The 20954-nt window shown below is 38.3% G+C and overlaps 1 protein-coding gene across 1 annotated transcript in view; it reads left to right on the top strand.

Annotated features, from left to right (window-relative positions):
- Nucleotides 1-6817: 6817 nt before the first annotated feature.
- The window catches only part of CDH17 (cadherin 17), a 38321-nt gene continuing 24184 nt past the window's right edge, over nt 6818-20954 (top strand). The window contains exons 1-8 of the mRNA XM_032222285.1: nt 6818-6868; nt 10706-10813; nt 11003-11134; nt 14197-14335; nt 15803-15964; nt 17151-17350; nt 18951-19079; nt 19655-19805. Of these exons, the coding sequence (XP_032078176.1) occupies nt 6818-6868; nt 10706-10813; nt 11003-11134; nt 14197-14335; nt 15803-15964; nt 17151-17350; nt 18951-19079; nt 19655-19805 (1072 nt within the window). The remainder of the gene's footprint in view (nt 6869-10705; nt 10814-11002; nt 11135-14196; nt 14336-15802; nt 15965-17150; nt 17351-18950; nt 19080-19654; nt 19806-20954) is intronic.

The following is a 20954-nucleotide window of genomic DNA, read 5'->3' as shown; positions in this document are numbered from 1 at the left end:
GCTTCTCCTTGATTAGTTTCCACCCATTGCTTCTTGTCCTGCCCTCAGGTGCTTTGGAGAATAGTTTGACTCCCTCTTCTTTGTGGCAACCCTGGAGATATTGGAACACGGCTATCATGTCTCCCTTAATTCTTCTTTTCATTAAACTAGACCTGCCCAGTTCCTGCAACCGTTCTTCAGATGTTTTAGTCTCCAGTCCCCTAATCATCTTTGTTGCTCTTCTCTGCACTCTTTCTAGAGTCTCCACATCTTTTGTACATCGTGGCGACCAAAACTGAATGCAGTATTCCAAGTGTGGCCTTACCAAGGCATTATAAAGTGGTACTAACACTTCACGTGATCTTGATTCTATCCCTCTGTTTATGCAGCCTAGAACTATGTTGGCTTTTTTGGCAGCTGCTGCACACTGCTGGCTCATATTTAAATGGTTGTCCACTAGGACTCCAAGATCCCTCTCACAGTTACTACTATTGAGCAAGGTACTACATATACTGTACCTGTGCAACCTGTGTTGCTGGTTTTTAAAGTACTTTGATGGGTTTACTATATATGCCAACCGAGTCACTATGCAAGATGGGTAGCTCTATTAATGTGATAGATAAACAAACAAATAAAGTTTTCTCTTAGGAATAGGTAGAGGAATTATGTTTCTAAACATTTAGGTTCCATTTATTCTGTTAGGTTTAGTAGAAGTCATCAGGGACGGAAATTTTGCCTGACATGTTTAACTTCTTGAAGATTTAATGATTGTTGCAATAGGTCAAGCTTTCAGAGTGCCTGGGTAAAGCACAGAGAGTTAAATTGGACAGGTTGGCCTGTCTAAGAAAGCAGAATGAGTTCTGTTCCTTCTCTACTTGTTAGGAGTCCTGATTCTTATTTCTAAGACTCCCAGCCCTTTGAAAGCAACAAAATGCTCTGTCCCCAAGTGTACTTAGGTATCATTATGTACATGTTACTGTGGTGGAAATTTGAAGGAAGCCAAAATAATATTTTCTGCATACCAAGTAGAAAATATCAGGAACAGTTTTGAAGATTCTTGATGTTTGCAGATATATATAAACAAACAATTAGAGAAAGAGAAAGGATGGTTGCAAGAACAGAAAAGAACAGAAGTATACTGTTGGCATAAATTAGCTTCAGGTTCTTTTCGTTTATCATCTCATTCTTAATAGTAAATGGGTTACTATTTGTTACACCATTTCTGGGTTTTGCATAAAGTTGTTGACCCCAAAATAGAATAGCATGAGGGACATGTACTGTACTGTCCAAAAAAAAAAGGCTTCTGTTTTCTGTATTCACAGAAATCTATTATACCTGCAAGGAGGATGGGTAATATGTACAATGCTTTGAGTAGGGGTTCCACATAAACCAATGGTATTGCTTAAAGCATCTATATATACTTACCATTCAATTCAATACGTAAGTGCAAAATGCAGGTATAAGCAGCAGTAAGCCAAAGAAATTAGGAACAAAATATAAAAAGGGAAACAAAACTAAATCTAACATATCTTATCAACACCATTCAGTGGACTTCTTTATTGTACATTTCTATCTTTGAGATATTTGTAGAACAAAAGGTGTTCTACTAATACCATGAATGAATGAGGATAAAATCATATAATAAATATATATAGGAATAGCAAATTCCATTCATTTACAGCTTTTTGGTCTTCTCCTTCTACTTGATCAATTTATTTAAGCTTACAGTTCCTTCCCTCTCTTAACATTTTTCATAATGGTGGCTCTCTTGAATTCAATCCATATTCATTCAGCAAATATCCTATCTCTTCTTGTTTCACCATCTCCATCTTTTAGGAGTTTGGTAGGGCATGAGAATTTTATTCCAGGCATTGTCTTTTTCTCAATAGATAAATATGAACTCCCTAATTTGCACAGAGCAGGATTCTCAACAACTTCAGGCTACAGAATCTGTTCATTAAAAAAACAATAATCCTGGAGCCTTGATTCAGGAAGCAAAAAGCTCTAGTAATAGAAAGTTGACTGTAGAAAAGGGAACATTTTTTTTTTGCCTTTAACGTTTTGGAAGACCATAGCAATTTCTCAAGGAGCCCTAAGGTTTTATGGCATACAATTTACAAATCCTGACAAAAGCATAGTCAACCTGTCCCCTCACCAGATGATAAAGATTGTGCACACTTCCTGTATCTTATAGATGAAGATTACAGCAGATTCTATATATGAATTAGTATTATAGTTCAAGTACTTTGAATCAATAGAGCAGCAGATGTTCAAACTCTTCTTTGCAGAGCTCTTGTGCAGCCAGTTTATAATAACTTGAACACAGGAAGAACCTGCAGGAACCACCCTTTATTATTCCTATGTTACATTATGAGTCATATTTTATAGCTCACATAAAAATACTCCAACAGACTAGGAAGGGTTGACACATTGATATATAATTTAATCTTTGATCTTTGCAATACGTTGAAGACTTTGATCTTTCTAAATGAATTATATGTCCCCATAAAGTACAACAAAGAGTTTTTCCCATATACTACAGCCTTTAACTATTTATTTCTTGTGTGAAGCCTGAGTGAAAATTTAAGAATTCTGGATTTCAGCTCCTTCCCCCCACCCCCCACCCCACTTTATCCTCGTGCCTGGACATTTCTTGGAGCCTTGATTAGAAAATTCCAGATTTTTTTCCCCAGCCCTCTTGAATTGGTTAGAAAAAAAATACCACCACTTTATCAGAAGAGGAAAGTGCCAGAGCACTTGTGAATTCCACATGCTTAAAAGAAACACTGTTTTATCAGATAACATTTTTAAATGCTAGTTTTTACCTTTCCGCTGATCAACTTGTAATAAACAAACACACAAACAAAATAAGTAAGTAATTAAGTAAGTACGTAAGTAAGGCTGGAGGAGGCAATGACCACTGAGTAGACAGGAAACGGAGAAACAGAACTGCTTAATTCATTTTGTGCTTCTGTCTTTACATAAAAAGAAAAAAAACACAGTCCAACCTATCAAATAAAGCACTGTAAAATGCAGATTAGGGATGCAAATAAAATAAGCAAGAGAATGGTAAGAGAATACCTATCCAATCTAGAATTCAAATTAACAAGATCAGATGGATGGTTCTTAAAAAACTGGCAGACACGATATCAGAACCACTGAACCATATCCTGGAGCACTGGGAACTATCAGATGACTGGAAAAGGGCTGATGAAGTTTCCATCTTTTTAAAAAAAGGGAGGAGATGGATCCAGGAAACTACAGGCCTATCAGTATGACATCAATACCTGGAAGCTTCTGGAAAAGATAATCAAGTAATGAATTTGCAAACACTTAGAAGCAAACAAAGTCATCCCCAGAAATCATCATGGGGTTGTCAAAAAGAAATCATGCCAGACAAATCTTATTGTATTCTTTGATTATGTAGCAAAATTAGTGGATTAGCAAAATGTTGTAGATATAATTTACTGGGACTTCAGTTAGGCATTTGATAAAGTAGACTGCAACCTATTACTTGATGAGATAGAAAAATGTGGGTTACATAGACTCACCACTGAATGGATTTGTAACTGGCTGACCAACCACACTCAATATGTAGCTCTTAATGGAACTGCATCTATAAGGAGGGAAATAGGAAGTGGGGTAACCCACTGGGTCTATTTTAGACCCAGTACAATATCTTCAGCAATAATTTAGACAAAAGGACAGAAAAGAAACTCAACAAATTTGCAGATGACACCAAGCTGGAAGACATAGCCAATATTCCAGAAGATAAGCTCAAGATCCAGAAGGATCTCAACCAACTTGAACATTGGTCCTATCTAACAAAACAAAATTCAATGCTGAGAAAAGTAAAATTCTACATTTAGGCAAGAAAAAACAAATGCACAGTTATAAAATATTAGTAACTGTGGGAGAGATCTTGGTGTCCTACTGGACAATGATTTAACAATATGAGCCAGCAGTGTGCTGCAGCTTCCAAAAAAGCCAACACAGTCCTAGGCTGCATTAATAGAGGGATAGACTGAAGATCACATGAAATGTTAGTACCACTTTTTAATGCCTCTAGAAAATGTTCAGAGAAGAGCAACAAAGATGATTAGGGGACTGGACCCTAAAACATATAAAGAACAGCTGCAGGAATTGTATATGTCTAGTTTAATGAAAAGAAGGACTAGGGATGACATGATAGCAGTCTATTTAAGAGGCTGCCACAAAGAAGAGAGAATCTACCTATTCTCCAAAACACCTGAAGGCAGACAAAAAGCAATGGATGGAAACTAATCAAGGAGAGAAGAACTAAGGAGAAATTTCCTGACAACTAGAACAATTAATCAAAAGAATGACTAGCCTCCAGAAGTTGTGAGCGCTCCAAAATTGGAAGTTTTAAAGAAGAGATTGGACAATACTTGGTCTGAAATGTTATAGCATTTCCTGCTTGAGCAGGGGGTTAGACTAGAAGACCTCCAAGATCCCTTCCAACTCTGCCTTTTCTGTTATTTTGCAATAGCTCACAATCACTGCCTGGATTAGAGGGACTTGCTGACAATGAAATGAAGTGCACCAACTAGCTTGTGAACTAGGCACATGAGCTGGCATAAGACAGAAAACATTATATCAATGGGTATCAAGAAAAGGCAGTTATTTGATAATCAGGGTTGTGTTACATCCCAGTTATTGAATGTGGTTGTTCAATGAAAATGTTAATTTCCCAATAAATTGTGAAATGCAAATTTCAATTTATGTATATTGGAAACATTAATTTTGCAATAAGTATCTTACTTTTCATACTTTTCATAAGTGGAAGATCTTTCTGGGACAACAAGGAAGAGAAGAGAACTATTTTTGTAAAATTCAAATAACTGTAATATATATATGTTTGCACAGATAACTTAAAATGAACAGATGTTTTATTGACTGTCTTCTGTCTCTAAAATTAGATTAGAGTTCTAGGAATATTTGTAATTGGTTCTATAACCTGAAACAAGTTGAAAAACTAGAACATACAAATTAGATTTATTAAAGAAGAGAAATTAGACTGGTTAAATGTTGGGGATTTATCTTGGAAACACATCCTGTTTTCCTCACTCCAGCGCTAAGATCAGAGGTGGTATTCAGCAAGTTCTGACCAGTTTTGGGGAGCCGGTAGCGGAAATTTTGATTAATTCGGAGAACTGGTAAATTCCACCTCTGACTGGCCCTGCCCCCATCTATTCTCTGCCTCCCGAGTCCCAGCTGATCGGGAGGGAATGGGAATTTTGCAGTAACCTTCCCCTGGTGTAGGAAGGGAATGGAGATAGTACAGTATTTTTCCTGTACTGCCACGCCCACCAAGCCACGCCCACAGAACCAGTAGTAAAAAAAGTAGAATCCCACCACTGGCTGAGATCGTTTGTTTGTGGAATCAAACAATAGTTTGCTTCCAAAGCAGAATTAGATAAGCATTTCAAGGTACACTGAAATGTAACCTGAACATTGAAAACATGGGAATTGAAGTGTAGAAGCAAAGGAGATGTCAGCTCTTTGAGATAATCTAGATGAGAAACTAAAACCAAGAATACAAGAACTTTAGATGCTTTCTGTATCCCATTCCTCCTTTGGACTCAGATTTTATTTATCAGATTGTCATGAAGATGAGAAATAGGCTTTTCTTTTCATTAGATTCAGAGGAATGGAATACCTTCAAAACTGGTTATAAAAGGGAAGAAAAAAATACAGACCATTGTCTCATTTCTTCCATACTAATAGATGTCCAGTAGGTGTTTAGCACTTTCAGAGTCTATAATGTGGAAGCCTTCTGAATCATGGAATCACAGAAAATATGGATTGGCAGGACAATGAGGCCATTGAGTTTAACTGCAAGCTCTGTACAGGGATTCACTAAATTAAGGATCCCCAACTCCCGGGACCACAACCAGTCAGAAACTGGGCTGTGCAAGTAGCAGGTGAATGCCCAAAGTTCTTTTTGTGCATGCACAGGTTGCATATGGGAAACCATCCCCTCCCCTCTGGCAGCACCACACACCACTGCCACTGTTGGTCCACATAGCCAGAAGGGTTGGAGACTACTGCACTAAACCATCTCAATAAAAGGCTCTCTGCTTCTACTTGAAAATGTCTATAGACAGACATTCCACTACTATTCTTGTCAGGCTCTCCCACTGCTCACAGCTCTTAACCAAGACATTCTTCCTAAAAGTTAGTCTGAATCTCCTGAATTTCAACCGTTTGCTCTTTGTTCTACTCTCAGTTGTAGCATAGAAGATGCCTCTCCCTTCTTGTGTGGGACAATATTGTAGATATCGGTAGTTACAATCTCATATCCGAATCCTTTAATCATTTGTCATCCAGGTAGTAGAACTCTTGTTCCAGCATTTCCAATGTCCCTTTCTAGGTGTGGTTCTCAGAATGGTATGCAGTATAGTACTCCCTGTTCAAAGGGCAGCTTTTTCTTATGTCTTCCACACTGGAGAAAGAAGCTGTAGAAGAAGAAAGAAATGTGTGGACGAAAGGTGCCATGGTAAAGAAGGAAGTATTGTTTACATTAGTATAGCTAAGCATTAAAGACATTAGTACAACTAAAATCTGTCTTAGTCATGGACTGGGGACAAATTGAAGGCCATTGCTCATGGGAGCATGGCCTAAAAGAGGAAAAAAGGGTGCTGGCAGTATATATCTGTGTTGTAGGTAGGTTTAGGTAAGAATAAGCTCTAAATTATGCATGAATCTGGAATTTTAATCAGATTCAAACCCCAAATACTATAGGGCAATAAAAACAGTAGATCAAGATCATGTACTTACATATTTATAGGGCTTCTATGGCCACTAATCTCATACAATGACGCTGGGTGACAATGAGGGTGCTTACTTCAAGGAGGTAGAAGGTTTGGTAAACTGGTATAATAATAATAGTTTTAAAAATTGGGAAAACTAAAGAGATCATTGTCAATTTCAGAAAAGGCAGGCACAGCCACATTCCTCTGTGTATAAATGATTCACCCGTGGAGGTAGTTAGCAATATCAAATTTCTGGGTGTGCAGCTAATGAGTAGACTGGCTTGGTCACTCAACAGCAAGACACTGGGAAAGCATGCATAACAGTCCCTGCATTTTCGGTGTCGCATTAGAAAAGTACATCTTCCTCCCTCTGTCCTTACCACTTTCTATAGAGCAGTGATGGCAAACCTTTTTCGCCTCGGGTGCCAAAAGCACGAGCACGTGTGCGATCATGCGTGCTTGCGTGCCCACCCCCATAATTTTGTGCCCTATGTGCCATGCCCCCTGAATATATGCACATGACATCCCCCTCCTGCCCCACGTATGCACGCATGGCTTTCTTGGAGCCTGGGGAGGGGGAAATGGCCTTCCTGCCCCTCCCGAGGCCCTCCCGAGGCCAGAAATGGCCCATTTTCCAACTTCCAGTGGGCTCGGTAGGTCCATTTTTTGCCCTCCCCAGGCTCCAGATGCTTTCTAGGAGCCTCCGGAGAGCGAAAAACAGCCCAACATGCAAACCTAAAATCTGTTCCTGAACTTCCGGTTTGCGCATTGGGCGGCTTTTCGCCCTCTGGAGGCTTTACTCTGGAGGGCAAAAAATAGCCCAACATGCAAACCGGAAGTCCATTGCCGAACTCCTGGTTTGCGTGTTGGGCGCTTTTTACCCTCCAGAGGCTTCAGGGAAGCTTCCGGAGGGCAAAAAATGGTGAAAAGTCAAGGCTGAAAATCAGCTGGTCAGCAGCCGCATGTGCGCTGGAGCTGATAGGGCAACGCCTCATGTGCCTTCAGAAATGGCTCCACATGCCACCTGTGGCACACATGCCATAGGTTCACCATCACGGCTATAGAGGGATGATCAACAACACCCTGTCATATTGCATTACTGTCTGTTTTGGAACCATTACTGCTTCAGACAGGAAGGTGGTATAGACACAGAGCAGTGAGGATGGCAGAAAGGATTATTGGCACTCCACTTCCGTCCATCCAGGACATAGCACATAAGAGATGCTTGCGTAAGATCTTCCAGATTGTCTGGGATGCTACACATCCCCTTCATGACCTGTTTTCCTTGTTACCTTCATGGAGGAGGCTTCATGGTATCCGAAGCAGAACATCCAGATTCAGCCATAGTTTGTTTCTATATGGTATTAAGCTTGTGAACTCTCAAACTTCCTATTTCAAGATGGACAGTGATTAGTATTTATATGTTAGAGTGTAGGTATAACAGCGGTGGGATTTAAATAATTTAACAACTGGTTCTCTGGCTGGGCAGGTGAGGCCGGATAGTCATGTGACTGTGGTGGGTGTGGCCAACTTAACATCACTCATCACACCTAGCCCCGTCTCCCGGTTACTCGCCTCAAAAGCAGAGCTGGGTCAATTAATAAAGTTTCTAAACCTCCCTCCCACTTTTTTTCCAACTCACTGATTAAAATTTATATCCAAGTTACTTTTGCCAATACCATAGGATGTATATATTGTTGCTTAAAAGATGCTATAAAGTTGTAATGTTATTGGAGAATTTTTTGAATTAGCTAATGAATGCCATTATGTGGTTGTCTCTTTAAGTATGAATGATTTGAGGTAAAAGTATGTTCAAATAATTGTAGTCAAGTGAGAATTGTGGTACATTGATAGTAAGATATACAAATATTTTTGACTTAACATGTATAATCTAATATGAACTATAAGTAATGTCTGTGGAAGAAATGCACGAAAGTTATCTGTAACCAATTGACACGCTTTCTACAAGATGTAATGGAGGGTGATTCTTTTTTTTTCTTTTTGTTCAATTAAAATAAAATAATAATAATAATAATAAAAACAGCTGGCCCTGCCCCCAGCTGTTTTTTGGGACATTTTTCAGCTGTTTTATGGGCCGTTTTTATCTAGGTGGCTTACATAAATCCATATAAATGCAATTAAACATACCAAACATTTTCACAGCTAAACCATCCCAGCCCAAGGCTAGAGGAAAAAGTTAGGTCTTCATAGCTGTCTGTGGCTAACAGGCTAGGAATCTTCTGGCCTTTAGTGGGAGGCTGTTCCAGAGAAGGCATGCCCCCAGGATCCCATCAAAACACAATAGGGAGGCAATCTGGAGAGTATGTACCCTATCTAACCTAGTTAGAAGAGTAGAGGCCTTCAGGAAGAGGCAATCCTGCAGGTAACCTGGCCCTTTCCCATTAGCGCTTCAGAGTGATAACCAGCACATTGATTTATACCTGGAAAGCAAGTGAAAACCAGTGCAATTCATTCAGCAGTGGTGTTACTTGACTGAATCATGCGGTACATAAAACTGCATGTGGATTCTGCACTAAATTCTGGATCAGGTACAGCTTCCAGATGGTCTCCAAGGGCAGCTCCATGTATAGCACATTGCAATAATTCAAACAGGAGATGATCAGTGGTGGGATTCTAAAATGTTAGCAACCGGTTCTCTGCGTGGTTGCTGGGTGAGCATGGCCATGGTGGGTTTGGCCTACTTAGCTTCCTGCACCATGGTGGTGGTGGGCATTTTCACCTTCCTCAGGCTCTGGAGGATTTCCCCGAGCCTCTGGGAAGGCGAAAATGACCTCCCCAGGCTCCTGAGGCATTCTGCTTCCGGACTTCTGGTGGACCGTTTTTCACCCTACAGAGTCTTCCCCAAGTCTCCACGAGTGGGAAAAAGGCCTCCCCAGGTTCCAGAGGCCCTCCGGAAGCTGAACACAGGCCTGGTGTCAGACTTCCGGAAGACCCAATTTTTGCTCTCCCAGACCCTCCGCACAGCCCCTGCACTTACCTGGAAAAATGGGCCATGTGGAGACTCCTGGGAGGGCAGGGCGGAGTGGATGGGGCCAGGGGGTCCTTCCAACTACCGGTTCATCTGAACTGGTGCGAACCGACTATATCCCACCACTGGAGATGTCTAAAGCTTGGGTATGGCCTTTCAATTCAGGAAGATGAATGATTTTGTGAGAAAAAAAGATCTGTAGAACTGTATTATTCAAGGGGATGTGTCTGCATAATAGTTCTGCTTATTCATAATAAACAAAATTATTTTGTGAGAAGCTGATAGCAATATATCCAGAATAAAATATAGATTAAGATTTAAGCATCAAAAGTAGAGTTAGGCAATGTCAGTGGGTTTTTTTTTAATGTTTCCATTCTTAATTAGACCTCACAGGAATCAAGATTTATTACTGTTGTTGAAATAATGCAATATAATGTTGAAACAATAGTATGTGTGTGTGTATGTGTGTGTATGTATGTATGTATATGTATATGAATAAACTGATTTGGGGCTAAAGAAACCCCCTTATACAACCCTCAATAATTTAAATACAGATGATCTATTTGCAGATAATGTACTCAAACATTATCAAACTATATTTTTGCAATTTCATTATTAATGCTTCAAATTTAAAGTCAAACATATGTTTTGAGTTTGATTTTACCTCCTCAACTTTAGGAATTTAACTGTAAATATTTTAGACTTTCTTGATTATTTTGATTTTTAGAAACTTCTGCCAGGATTTATTGTGTTCAGTATAAATGTAAAATGCTAAAGACTCTTGTCTGCTATCTGCTGAATTGTTTGGAATGAAAATTTATTCCCCATTCTTAAGAAAGTACTGCTATTCCCTCTATTATAATTTCAAAGAATGAAACTGCTTTGGCAATGATGTCGTACCTCCTGGTAATCAATTAATATGGAAAATATGAGTAAATTCTGTCATTTCTTGTCCTTGCAGGTTGCTTACCTTCTTGAAGGTAACGTGCAGTCGCCTATCACTGGACCTTTGGAGGACAAAGTTTTTTATGTTGAAGAGGGTAAAGGGGGACCACAGTATTTATACATGGTAATGTCCACTGACTCTTCTCTTTCTTTGGAACAAATCTGAAAAAAAATGATTGAAGGTGTATGAAGAGGAAATAAATCATGCTGCCATTTTAAAACAAAATGAGGAGAACAAAAAAAAGAAAGAGGGGGAATTTGATTCACATAAGAAAAAATGGAATTCTGAATTTCTTCTTTTTCTTCATACCAGTTTACATTTCAACCCCCTACCTACAGCGTGAAACTGACCGGTAAAACAGATGACATCATAGATGTCAAAGGTGGAGTCCTGACTGTTAGCGGAGTTCTAGACTGGGAACACAAAACACAATATAAATTACAGGTAAACCAAAAGTGATGTTAAGTGTTCTGTTATTTCCCGCCAAAAGATTGAGTGAAGGCTTCTAAGATGAAAACAATAATAATTAAAAGCAAAACAAAACTGGTAACTTTCTTCTAGTCCAATGCTTATGTTTCTATGGAAGAATGGATGGATGGATTATTTATTCTGTTTTTAATCTGGTAATACAGGACATGATGACCAACGTATTAAACAAAAACAGCACAACATGCCGCAATTGGAAAGAGAAATACAATTAAACTAAAAGTCACCATTCATGTATAACAATTTAACATCTCAAAACCTAAATTTATCAAAGATCATAAACCATATAAAAATGCAAAGTAATATTACCCCTTTCAGAACCATTGCATTCATAATAGGAGTGGGTATTAGTGTAGGAAGTTGACAATTCAAAAAGCTTTTTTGGGCTTTCAGGCAGAGCACATAACAACAATATAGTAATTATATTGTAAACGATAAGACTGCAAACTTTGGTCATCCTTGGTGTATTTTGATTTGGGGTGCCAATCCCCCCAATAAAATAGGTATGTTAAATGCTATTATTGTTACCTCTATTTATAGAGAAAGAACTAAATATCACTTAATTTAATGGTTTACCATTGAAAGTAGCATATTCAGTAGCATATTCTGGAAGACTTGAACCACATAAAGTGGTTTGGGGTACTCTGTCCAATTTATTGTCAACAAACTTGATAATGGTTGAGAGGCAAATAACATCAACTACGCTTGCAAAAATAAAATAAATTGAATGCTCTCTACCATCCTTCTAATCCCCCTTTTATCTACTTCCCCTACTTATCACGACCTATTTCTCTCTTTCCCACATGGGTCCCTTCTTCTCCAAAAAAAAAGAGCTCACCCTTTCTCAAATCAACCCTTTCCGTGGCTATTTCATTTCCCTATGAAACAGTATTTCTCAGCTTCAAGTTGCACGGACTTCATCAAAATTCCCCAGCCATGCTGGGAGTTGACGTCCACATATCTTAAAGTGGTTGAAGCTCAGAAACACTGATACTGAAAACAAAAGCTATTATAACAATGGGAGAGGACTGCCAGGTTGCTCAATGGAGGCACATTACCCATTTCACAAATTCCGCTTTCTTAGCCTGTTGATTACCTTAGTTTTAGCCTTGACCAGAGAGAAGCAGACAAGACTAGGAATAAGCAGGTGAGAAATTTTGAAAATGAATTGTAACATTAGTTATGTTAACAAGTGAGAGATTAGCCATTTTGCTTTTGTCTCCTGTGTTGTCCCCACCTGTTTCTTAAACTCAGTTCAGAAATTTCAATCTGCATTATAATGAATTAATCATGGGGCCAGACTGATACTCGCTCCAAATCTATAGGTCTTGCAAAACCTGATTGACCATTCTCCTTCTTCTTCCTCTTCCCATTTGTGCAGGGAATGTAAGCTTGGCTTAAGTAGTCTATCAGTAGTTTTCTAGGTCAAAAAACTGCAATGTTGAATTGAAACTTGAAAAATATGGGCATGTTGTGCATTTGTAATGGGCTGGGAGTGGGAAGAGGATGATGTTATTGGTAGTACTCAGGAAGTAAGGAATGGCTTTTGATGGTGATGGTCCACATGTCATCGTTTTAACCATTCGGTCATATCTAACCCTTAGTGACTTTATAGGCAAGTGCTCTTCGTGTTACCCTGTCAAGCACAGCTTCTTTCAGTTGTTGGATATTCATCTTTGTATCAGTTTTGATGTTATCAAGCCAGCATATTCTTTGCTTGCCCTTTCTTCTTGCTCATGTAGTGTATATTAGAGGTGGAGACCCTTTGAGAACTATATGTAATGGAATTCCATTTTTATGTATGCTGATTAGTGTACACTCAAAGTGAAAATAAAGTTATTCTAAGTCTAAATCTTAATCTTTCATTCCTACCATCATTGACTTCTCCTTCTCTTTGCATGCATGACATGGCCAAAATAAATCAGACCTAGTCGATATCTCTGATGGGCCAAATAAAAAGTGTGGATTTCATCCAAATAAATGATAATTCAGGTAACTGTAGGTGAGAGTGTAGGTTAAAGCAACATAGTTTAGTATTATAGGGACTTCCAAATTACCTTAAACCTAGCCTTAGTTTGTTAAGCAGGAGTATAGATGTGGCCCAGCACAAACAAAGAGTCAGAATTCAATTCTCTCTGAGTCACACTTTTATTCAGATCTGGACAAAGGAGGGCCCTCTTATAAAACTGAAAGAACCCCAAACAATTTACTCAGTATGCCTTTACACTTTAGTTGATTGAGCAAGAAGGAAATACAGTTGTTTGAACAAAAGTACGTAAAAAGCAGAAGTTGCTATGATAGCAATATCACTTAGACTTATATACTGCTTCGCGTTCCATGGGTTTTTCTCACGATGACTCACTGGATAAGAGCCTAATGCTGGGGAAGATTGAGGGCAAAAGAAGAATGGGATGACAGAGAATGAGGTAGCTGGATGGAGTCACCAAAGCAGTAGGCGTAGGCTTAAATGGACTCCAGAGATGGTAGAGGACAGGAAGGCCTGGAGGAACATTGTCCATGGGGTCGCGATGGGTTGGACACGACTTCACAACTAACAACAACAACAACAACAATGGTTCACAGTGCTTTACAGCCCCTCTCTAAGTGGTTTACAGAATCAGCATATTGTCCCCAACAATCTGGGTCCTCATTTTATCTACCTACCTTCCATCCTACCTTGAATCAACCTTGAGCCTGGTGGGATTTGAACTGCCAAATTGCAGGCAGCTAGCAGGCAGCAGAAGCAGCCCTGCAGTACTGCTCTCTAACCACTGCGCCACTGTGGCTCAATGACATTGCTCACCAAGTACATTTAGAAAGAAACATACTCTATTTAGCAACCTATTGTGCCCTATCTGGGGTTTCCTGTTATACCTTCCCTGAACTATGGACAGGTACATGTTATTACAACTCCTTTATTCTCTTTAATTCAGCCAGTTCAAAAGGAAGGAGACAATGTATTGTGTTATGGAAAATGCTTTGTTTTAATATTGTTTTTCTTCATCTCTCTCCCAATTTAGTTGGAAGGTCTAGATCAAAATAGCAAAAGGGTGCAAGGCCCCTATTCTATCATCATAAATGTTGTGGATATCAATGACAACCCACCTAAATTCAGTAAAACAGTATACACTGGTGAAGTTAGAGAACACTCCAGACCAGGTATTTGTTTCCATATTTATTTTGACATATTTGAGGTTCCCAGAAATTTTAAATACTAAACATGAAACTGAATATAATATAAAAAGCTATTTTCCCTCTGTCTATGGAGATTCTCAGTCATCAAGGTTACCCCAAAGGTGCTTTCTCAAGAGGCAATTGGACTTTTCTCGTTTTTTCTTTTTCTTTGAAGACATTTCACTTCTTATCCAAGAAGCTTCTTTAGCTCTGACTGGATGGTCCATTCCCCACCATCCAGTCAGAACTGAAGAAGCTTCTTGAATGTGAAGTGAAACATCTTCAAACAAAAAGAAAAAAACCCAGAAAATCTAGTTCCTCTTGAAAAAGCACCTTTGGGACTACTTTCTCTCTATTCTATTGCCAAGCAATCATGGGAGACTATGACAAACAGGCTAAGTTCAGTGGTGGGATTCAACATTTTTTACTACCGGTTCTGTGGGTGTGGGTTGGTGGGCGTGGCAGGGGAAGGATACTGTAAAATCTCCATTCCCTCCCCACTCCAGGGGAAGGTTACTGCAAAATCCCCATTCCCTCCTGATCAGTTGGGACTCGGGAGGTAGAGAATAGATGCGGGGCGGGGCCAGTCAGAGATGGTATTTACCGGTTCTCTGAACTACTCAAAATTTCCACTGCCGGTTTCTCCAGAACTGGTCAGAATATCACCTCTACTGTCTCCCGCTCAATCTCTCCCCCTCCCTCTTCTTTCCTTCCTAGGCATAAATAGGAGTGCATTATGTCTTGCCCATCTTAAGCAATGCCTACTGCATTAGATTCTTGGCCTCTGAACCATCTAGCACTCTGTTCTCACAGTGGCCAACAACAGCACAAGGAAGCACCCTAGATGCTTCTTTATTGGGCACACCTTTAAAGAGGAAGCACCAAGTAAAATTAAATGCCATGTTTTTTCCCCCTAAGTTTACATAACTATTTCAGGGATCTAGGTGAAACCCCAAAGATACTGTACCTTTGCAACTTTGACTGAAAAGCAGAGTATAGTACTATTCCAATTTCCTCTCAAGTAGCCTTAATTCAAACTATCCTAAGTCACTTTTCTTAAAGTCCACTTTGGGGTTTCTTGAAATATGAGGCCGAGGAACCAGATGGGAAAAATGGCTAAAAGATGGAACAGTTGACATGTGAAGGATATAAAATAAGAGAGCCAGTGAAAAGTTATTAAAAGAAAGGAATGTTCCCAGGGTCTCACAAATCAAAACCATGTGAAAAAGATAATCCCCCTCCCTTTAAAATGCTAAAATATCTAAAGCCAATCTTGACCTGGAGGGTTTTTCTTGAGGTTTCTAACTAAATAAATTATGCTTAGGATGTTCCATTTAAAGAGATTGGCATGTATATGTTGAAACTCAGTGATGCTTCTTTGGTGCAGAGTGAGACTTTCCATTTCCAAACTGTGTTTTTTTTTCTTCTTTTAAAAAAAACCCCACCATACAGGGAAGCCTTTCATGTATGTTACTGCTTTTGATCGCGATGATCCCAGCACCTTACATGCACAGCTCAGCTATAGTATCATTCATCAGTTTCCCAGATTGCCTGGCACTGACATGTATTTTCAGATTGACAATGTTACAGGAGCAATTTCTACAACTGCTGCTGGTAGGTAACTTTTTTTCATAGTGATGCTACGAATGTATAATGAAATACGGCACTCATTTATACATAATAGTAAAGGTAAAGGTTCCCCTCGCACATATGTGCTAGTCGTTCCCGACTCTAATATGACAGGCCATAAAAAGATTGTCATACACATGTATTAGAAATATATACATATTTGAATCATATTTGCATTAGACGAGTATATATAGAATTGTTACTTTGTATTATAATGGTATATATTATGTTTTTTCCCTTATTGGATTTCTTGCACATTTTCATTAGAGTGCTTTTTGTGTATTGTTTTCATTTCTTTGACATTATTAACTTTTGTGTTTTGCTATTTTCTCTTTTTTGTTATTAATTAAAAATCAACAAAATATAAGATGAAAATAATTAAGTCTTGTACAGTTTAACCTAGATTTCATTGGCAACATATGGCCATGACAAAGTCAGTAGTCTTTCACATCTCTTAATCTAATTTTCTGACATTTGGGAAACCTACCATTTCTAAATGGACTCCAAATCCCCAAGTAAATTCCTAGTAAAACCAACCCTAGAAGGCTTAAATCCGCCCTCCCAAATGTAGAAAAGGGTCCCAATGTTTTACTAGCTACATAGGGTTTGGTGTATATATGTGAAAGATACATAAAGAAATCATTACATAACATCTGGTTCAGAAGTATTGCTGGGAAAATGTGATGTAACTTCTGAGGAAACGATAACTGGCAACACTGGAAACTTAGCACAAGCACCAACATTCTCACAAATGCAAAATATTTATGCAAACTGAAGAGAAACTAAAGATCCACCCTCCCCAAAAAACCTCCACAATCATACATCATTGAAATCCGCAGATAAATGAAGCAGAAATAGATTCCTGTGCTGTTATATGCTAAGATGTCTTCTGTAGCTACTTGGTATTTGGGATCCTTGATAGACTTTAGCACAAAAGATGAAAAGAAAGAAAACCAATCACTTGTAAAACTGACTTTCACATATCTATGTTTGGGAAGCAGGGTTACAGCAGAACCTGCCATTACTCAGAAACATAAATATTATGGTAACTATCAAGCTTTATGAGAAAATAAGTGATGGGATTATTGCTAAAGAAAGGGAGTTGTAATTGTTTCAGAATGTAGGAGAAAGAGTGCATAGTTTCAAGTTTTATTCTCTGTTACAATTTCAGGAAAAACCAGCTTGGACACAACAAAAGGGAATGCCTTTCTCCTTGTGGTGAGAGCAAAAGATATGGCAGGCCAGTACATAAATAGTTTTTCTGATGAGGCTGATGTGGAGATCACTGTTTTGGAAAACCTCTGGAAATCTCCTCCAGAAGTATTTCTCCAGGAGAACTCTACAAAGCCACACCCCATGATCATCACTCATGTAAGCTCCTAAAATGATCAGGCAACTCACCATCCATTATTAAAGACACAGCCTTTGACTTCCACCACATATGCTACAACTGGGCCATTCAGCAATTCCACTTCTCAATTGCATCCAATAGAGCAATGCCACTGTAGCATGCAAATATGACCTTGGATAATTAGAGTGATTACCGTAAGAAAAATTATAGAGAGAAAGAATGGAAACCCATGATTGTAACAATTTTATATTGCAATCTAATTTAGTTGGCAGGAGATTCCCTAGAGGGAAAAGAAGTATTTCCTTATGCTCCACAATATGGCCAGTTGTCATAATAAGCTTGGATAGTTTTGATAAAGAGGATAGAAACATTGCTAGAGATAAAACTGATAATGTCATATGTAATGGAAACATGTTGATATCACATTGATATCATGTTGAGTGACATGTTGATTGTTTGATGCTCAGAAGCATTTGACTGGCTACAGTGGGTAGTAGAAAAAGGAATACTGAAAGTTAATCTTTGGCCTAAAATATTATATCCAGATAATAGAAATCTTTATTTGAATCTCTAAAACCTAAAAAGCAAACGTGTCGGTCCATTGGAAAAGAATATCAACAAATTCATACCTGGTTATGTCTCTATTATTTTAAAATGACCATTTTCTTTGAGTTGAGAGTTCCAACTGGGTGAATTCATGGACGTACAAATATAGTTTTAACACCAAAATAGAAGCAGTTTCCAATTTTTAACTTCTAGACTATTGTGTTTTCTGCTGTTCTTCCATCCAGGTAATAGCCAGTGCTTATTCTACATAAGTCATGATTATCTTGTAAGTCCTTGAGCAATAATCTCTTCCTTAGACTCATTGTCAGGTGCAGAAAATCAGGAGCCAGGACAGAATTCAAAAGCATTAAGAGTTTATTTCATTCTATCTATTAACAAGAATCTGATGTACTAATGATCAAAGTAATTGGCTCTAGATAAGAGTCAATGGATTTTAAGGGGCTGGACTTAGGTCTTTTACTGAGACATCATGACTCCAAACCGATGACACATTTGACCCTTCCCTCGGGTTCAGCCGAGTCATCTCTTATACCCATCCAGAATATCAACATGCACAAAACTTTTATTTTCCCAGAACTCTTCAATAGGTAAGAAGTTACAAAAAGCAGCAGAGGAAGATAATGCAAGAGAGCAAAAAATGTAGGCCAAATACAAGGTTGTCAAAATCCTACTTGAGATTCCTTCCAAACTTTTTGAGCATTTTATAGATCTGTGTTTTGTTTTCAAGTAACTGATTGGTAGTCTTTGGTTAATGATGGCAATTGGGATTGGAATTATTATTATTATTATTATTATTATTATTATTATTATTATTAAAAATTATTTGCCATCCATCTCATTTTGAGGCAACCCTGGACATCTTATGCTCTAAAGGAATTTTGCATTGCTAAGTAGCATGTTGGAAAGCATGATGTCACATGACTGTACTGCTTAGCAATGGCAATTCTGACATCCTAGTTGTATTAAAGAGAGAAAAAATATTTTTTAAACCATCTATCAGGTCAAAACTTTTCATTTGTATACTTGTTGCTTATTTTTACATTGTAATATTAGGTACAATGGAACGATCCATATGCAACATATAAAATTCAAGAGAAAGAAAAGCATTCTATTCCATTTACAGTTGATCAGAATGGAACAGTTTATGTAACTAAACCACTAGACAGAGAAGAGAAAGACTACGTAAGTACATGAAAGTGGATAGCGGGTATGCTTTAAAATATGGAGAAAGCTAAACTACAATGCCTTTCAGGTGGCTTTCTACTTGCATTTCAGTGGTGGGTTGCAGGTGGTATGCCCTGGTATGGGCGTACCGGTGCCTGCTGGGGAGCACCAGGTACCGTTCTGGTACGGTGCTCCGGAGGGCCCACCTGCCTACCCACTCTCCTTACTGGTATTTGAGCTGTTTAGGGCTTCCGCACAGGAGATAAGTATGCATGCATGCGCTACGGGTGTGTGCACAAGCATTCTTGTGGGGGACACCCAGCCCCGTTGCACTGTACCGGTTGCAACGGGATCCAGAATCCACCACTGTTGCATTTCATTATCAGCATCGCATTCTATGTTAGATTTTTTTTAAAAATTAATTATTGTTTACTCAGCTTATTAGATATCAACATTTCAAATACGTTATGCTGCTCTTGAATGGGTTTTATATGACATGGGGCAAAACTCTGATAACGTAGTTTACACTACATTAGTAATTCCTTAAGCCTGTATTCATTATTCCTGCAGTTTAATTATATATCCTATTTCAGTATTCATTCTATATCTTTGCAAACGATGAGGAGGGAAAAATGCTGGCCAAACCAGTCAATGTTTCAGTTCGTGTTGTAGACATCAATGACAACCCACCTGTGTGTAACGAAATTTTGACTAAATTTGAAGTTCAAGAAAATGAGGATGTGGGTAAGAAATATTGCATTTCATGGTTGTATGAGTAAAAATAATTGAATGCAAAGCTTCTTTGGTAGTTAAATGAGCATACAATTTAATACCATCAATTCTTATGAGTTTGAATAGCATAAGGAGTTCTAATAGAAGGGAATATGTGTAGCTCAGGGTTGAAGTGTGAGATCCTCGGTGGTCTCTGAGGCTGGCTGTTTGCTTGCAGACATTTCAACTAGGTAACATCATCAACACTCAAGCATCTGAAAATACATACATGGTTAGAGAAAATGATAAAGCAACACATAAACTTAAAACCAGAACTGTTTTTGTTAGGTATATTACTAGAAAATTCTAATAAAGGGATTACATATTTAATAATACATGTGCCGACAGCAGCGAGAATTGTATTTGCACAATATTGGAAAAATGAGGGTACACCTACAGATGAAAGTATAATTAGAAAAATATTAGACTGACAATAATAAAAGCTAAGGAAGAAACAGAATATTTTTTAACATGGGGTTTGTTTTGTCAATGGTTAGATAAAAAAGGTAGAAATTAGAGGATGAAAGATTACTGATATGTATAAGTAAAAGATGCAAAAATTTCATTATATAAAAGTAAATATCAGTATCATTATTATTACGGTTGTTATTATTATCATTATTACTACCAGTATTACCATTAATACTTTGTATAAGCAAATTGATCCGGACAATACACTGTTTATTAAACACTTACGTATTTTAAAGAAAAAACGTATCAATAAAATTTTAAAAAAGAACACTCACACATCTGAAAGCAAACAGCTCAGAGAGCGCCAAAAACTCTAAAGCATGAACTATTTAAGGAGAGGCGCTAAATATATAATTTAGGAGTCGTTGAGAATAAAATCTGCACATTTCAAATGAGACTGCCCCTAGTCTCATCCTATCAAAGAATTAATTAGTGCTTGGTTCCCAAGCTCAGGACCTGGATGACGTAGACCAGGGGTCGACAACATTAAACACTCAAAAAGCCACAAAGCTCTTAACCAGAAGCTCGCCATTTAATTCTGGAGCCGACCAGAAATCCAGTTCCCCCTCCATAGAGTCTTCTCCTAGCATGACATCCTTTTTCTTTTTACCGACCAGAAGTCTGGTTCCCCCACCATAGAGTCTTCTCCTA

Source organism: Thamnophis elegans, chromosome 8 (genome assembly GCF_009769535.1).
Source record: "Thamnophis elegans isolate rThaEle1 chromosome 8, rThaEle1.pri, whole genome shotgun sequence".
NCBI lineage: Eukaryota > Metazoa > Chordata > Lepidosauria > Squamata > Colubridae > Thamnophis > Thamnophis elegans.
Note: the sequence above shows the minus strand (reverse complement) of the source record. Positions and strands in the feature narration are given on the sequence as shown.